Below are 4,595 nucleotides of genomic sequence, written 5' to 3' on the forward strand. Positions count from 1 at the left end.
TCCTGAGCCCCTCTCTCTCTTTTTGGCTTCGTAGCATAATACGCTTAGCCTATGAGGCTGCTGGACAGCAGCCTCCTGAAAAAATTACAGCTCATTCCACTAGAGCTGTGGCTTCCACCTGGGCCTTTAAGAATGAGGCCTCTGTTGAACAGATTTGCAAGGCTGCAACTTGGTCTTCACTTCATACTTTTTCAATATTTTACAAATTTGACACTTTTGCTTCTTCGGAGGCTGGTTTTGGGAGAAAGGTTCTACAGGCAGTGGTTCCTTCTGTTTAATGTTCCTGCCTTGTCCCTCCCATCATCCGTGTACTTTAGCTTTTGGTATTGGTATCCCATAAGTAATGGATGACCCGTGGACAGAACACACTTAACAAGAGAAAACATAATTTATGCTTACCTGATAAATTTATTTCTCTTGTAGTGTGTTCAGTCCACGGCCCGCCCTGTCTTTTTGAGGCAGGTTCTAAATTTTAAATTATAACTCCAGTCACCACTGCACCCTATGGTTTCTCCTTTCTCGTCTTGTTTCGGTCGCATGACTGGATATGACATGTGAGGGGAGGAGCTATATAGCAGCTCTGCTTGGGTGATCCTCTTGCAACTTCCTGTTGGGAAGGAGAATATATCCCATAAGTAATGGATGACCCGTGGACTGAACACACTACAAGAGAAATTCATTTATCAGGTAAGCATAAATTATGTTTTTGAAATATTTTTCCATTAATTCAACTGGTGCAACATATTAAAATAGGATCACATTTTAAAGGAGCAAGGTTTGACCTGCTAAATCTGGGTTGTGCACGTCTCTGCTGCAGTTTTGGAACTCTCTCACCAGTTAGCGAGATAGGAACCGTGATGTCTATTGGAAGGCTGAGCTTGAAGGGAATAGGATGGGACTGCAGAACAAAGGTCTCAGCTCACAAAATGCAGGCTAATTGGTACTGCTGTTTTCAAAATAACCTTCATGTTTCTTTACTATGTTGGTACAGTAGCTTGTCAAAGTGTGTATTTTAGTAGGTAGCTGACAATCATTGTAAAGAGACAGGACATCCCAAACTCAAACGGATCCAGAGGTGTACATTTTAACATGCTTAGACGTGAATGATGAAAACTAAATTTTGATCCTAAGAATATTGGAAATGCTTACCTGTTTTTAATTGAAAATGGATATTTACATTTCAATGTCCCTTTAATATAATTTTTGTATAGCTAATCAGACAAATACTAAAAAGTATAATGATGTATCCAAAGCACAGATTGGCCTGAGAATAGTATAATGTAAATATATTTTTTTAAATTCTATTTGTATATTTAATTATATATATTTTATGTAGAAACCTAGACTTCCCTCATCTAATATCTTCTGCCAAGGACAATTAAGGACAGCTATGAGTCGCTAAATTATGCAATCATTGGCTGTGTGGAATATACTGTAGCTATATTAAAGGGACTTAAGAGATAACAGATAAGTTAGCTGATATTGTAACTGGCTGGATTCAGCAGGTAATACAATAGAAGAAAACAGGCTTTTAACACATTAACGACATTGACGTATCCTGGGGTTTTCAGCACTGTAATAGGGCGCCTCGCCGTCAGACACGGCAATATTTTGCATGCCTTATAGACTGCATGTTTTTGCCCTAAAGTAAAAAACAGCTAACATACAGGGTAAGTCGTCCTGTCATTAAGGAGTTAAAGCTAAGATAATGACGTTACAACATAGCAATGTCCACTATAGGAAAAAAAGACAAAGCAAATAATGAAACTATATTGCAGTGTTTTTGTGTGTGTTTTTTTTTTTAACTGTACATAAGTAAACATTTTCAATTAGAGTCTTTTTACAATAAACTATATGCTGTACTGCAACATAAACTGATATTTATTGGAACGTTTTATTGTCACAGGTGCGTTGCCTAAGGGACTATGGTGAGTTTGAAATTGATGATGGTACAACAATCCTCCTAAAGAAAAACAGCCAGGTGAGACAACCAAAATCTCTTGGCGTTACACCACTGTTTATCAAAAGTCATGTTAGAAAATTGCATTATCCAAGTAAGATGTTAGCAGAAATGTCACTGAGATAACTGCAAAGTAAAAAAATTTGACCTTTTTATATTTATGAATTAAATCTAACAAATGACTGCACATAACCATAATGAGTTAGTCAGTCAGATTTTTACAACTGTTACCTGAGCACATTAGTTTGTAACTTTTAATTGGATACGTCTGATATGGGTGATTTATTTTCAGTTGTATGTAGCATAAGGAAATATCTAAAGTAATCTGTAATTACAACACCATTTATGAGTCTGTTACTGAGTTCATGTTTAGTTATAAGGTTTTCATTGTGCACTTTATTCTCTGATAAACAGTGACTATATCAGTGCTGTCATGTGATTAAAGGGACACTGAACCCAAATTTTTTCTTTCATGATTCGGATAGTGCATGCAATTTTAAGCAACTTTCTAATTTACTTCTATTAACAATTTTTCTTTGTTCTCTTGCTATCTTTATTTGAAAAAGAAGGCATCTCCGCTAAGGAGCCAGCAACTTTTTGGTTCAAAACCATGGACAGCACTTGTTTGTTGGTGATGTCCAATCAGCAAGGACAACCCAGGTTGTTCACCAAAAAAATGGGCCGGCATCTAAACTTACATTCTTGCTTTTCAAATAAACATACCAAGAGAATGAAGAAAATTTGATAATAGGAGTAAACTAGAAAGTTTATTAAAATTGCATGCTCTATCTGAATCACAAAAGAAAAATTTGGGGTTCTGTGTCCCTTTAATGTGTTTTGCTAAATGTATTTGCTTTGTTGTTCTGAACCTTCTTACTAAACTAAGTTTGCTATGACAGCCACTTTTTACAGTTTCAGCATTGAGTTCCTACTGTGGACCGGTATTATAGTTAGAAGTAATGCAATATAATGTGTATATGTATAAACACACACACTTCTAAGTAAGTTGAGCCTTTTGAAGGTTAGGTTGTCGCTGCAAACCAACTTATCTGGGAGTTTAAAATGTATGGGAAATTGCTCCTTTTGGTTTTGTTTTTATATCTTAAATGGTGGTTTCTTACTTGAAACCATAACCCAATCAAATGGGCTGAAGCTTGCAGTAATTTCTTCTGCTCTTTGTTTACATCACTTTTTAGTACAGGTAGGAATAAAACCGACAAAACCAGCTATTTTAAGTGACAAAATACAAAAATTAATACATTCCATTGTGTAATATGGATCATTGAGGACACCCAAAAGAGTAAAAAACAATCACAGTACACTGTCCCTTTAAGAAATTGAGTCTAGCTGTGGCACCTACAGTTGTACTTATGACTGTTCTTTAGTTTATTCTTCATATTTCTGCATCCGTAGACTCTCTAGCTTGATATATATTTTGTAGCCAATTATCTTTCTAACTCAAGTTGAGTACAGTAAAAAAAAAGTGTTTCCTTTTTGTCTTTTTAGCATTTTTTGCCGAGGTGGAAATGTGAACAGTTAATTCGACAAGGGGTTCTGGAGCACGTATTGTCATAAAACATAGAAAAACTTGGCCGAAGATGATACAACAAAATGCCCTTAAATGTTTGATGCATACTAATGACTGTATATATTTATATCTATTATAAAATATATATTTGTATCATGTTTGTACTGTATTCTTTTTGGAAAATAAAAGGTAGTACCATATTGGGGTTGTAAAAACCAAATAAATTTAAGAATACCTTTGCTAAATAGTTTAAATACATTTTATAAAGATTGTGTTTATTTAAAGGGACAGTCTGATAGTCATCTTTTTTTTTTTTTTTTTTAAAAGACTAACTATTTTCTAGAAAATACCTTTTCATTTCCTATTCACCAATTTTGCATAACCAACTCTGTTATTTTAATCTTTTTACCTCTGTGATTATCTTGTATCTAAACCTCTGCAGACTGTCCCCAAATCTCAGTGCTCTTTAAAAACTTGCATTTTAACCAGTGAGTGCTAGTTAACGCAAAACTCCACGGGAGTGAGCCCAATTTTATCTATATGGTGATATAAAAAGACACTGCACATTTTGTTAATGGAAGTGAATAAAAAAAGTTGTTTCAAAGTGAATGCTCTATCTGAATCATGAGGTTTTTTGTTTGTTTTTTAACTTTGACTTGAATGTCCCTTTAACAATCCTTTTTTTTTTTTTTTTTTTTTTTTTTCTGGTAATTTTGTTTAGCTTTCCCTATTTTGTTTGCTTGGGGTAACATACTTTTATTATTTTAAAGGAGATACCATATATTCACTCATGAGAACTAGTACATTTTAGGGTAAAGCAATAGTAAATAAGGTACAGGCTTAAAATGGAAACGTAGACATGAAAACAGGACTCGTGTCTCAATAGTTATGTGTTTTTAGTAATATTTCTTGAAGTCTTATTGTGGATGTTGGGTAACATAACATTTCAAAGTCCACAACTGAGTCCATGTAATGGATACATTTTTATATGCATAGTATTGAGGTTATTTCCCGCCTCCTGCTAGGTGTGGGTGCCTCCCTGTGGAAATTGACCTTTTATTGCATTCCAGTGCTGATGTGTTTGTACATGTGCAACAACTATCCTTC

At 34.7% G+C, this 4,595-nt stretch overlaps 1 protein-coding gene across 1 annotated transcript in view; it reads left to right on the top strand.

Moving 5' to 3' along the window:
* Nucleotides 1–3,688, top strand: part of LOC128644201 (DNA replication complex GINS protein PSF1) — a 58,277-nt gene extending 54,589 nt beyond the window's left edge. The window contains exons 6-7 of the mRNA XM_053696899.1: nt 1,907–1,981; nt 3,467–3,688. Of these exons, the coding sequence (XP_053552874.1) occupies nt 1,907–1,981; nt 3,467–3,535 (144 nt within the window). The 3' untranslated portion in view covers nt 3,536–3,688. The remainder of the gene's footprint in view (nt 1–1,906; nt 1,982–3,466) is intronic.
* The last annotated feature ends 907 nt before the right edge of the window (nt 3,689–4,595 follow it).

This window comes from Bombina bombina, unplaced genomic scaffold (assembly GCF_027579735.1).
Source record: "Bombina bombina isolate aBomBom1 unplaced genomic scaffold, aBomBom1.pri scaffold_279, whole genome shotgun sequence".
Classification (NCBI taxonomy): Eukaryota; Metazoa; Chordata; class Amphibia; order Anura; family Bombinatoridae; genus Bombina; species Bombina bombina.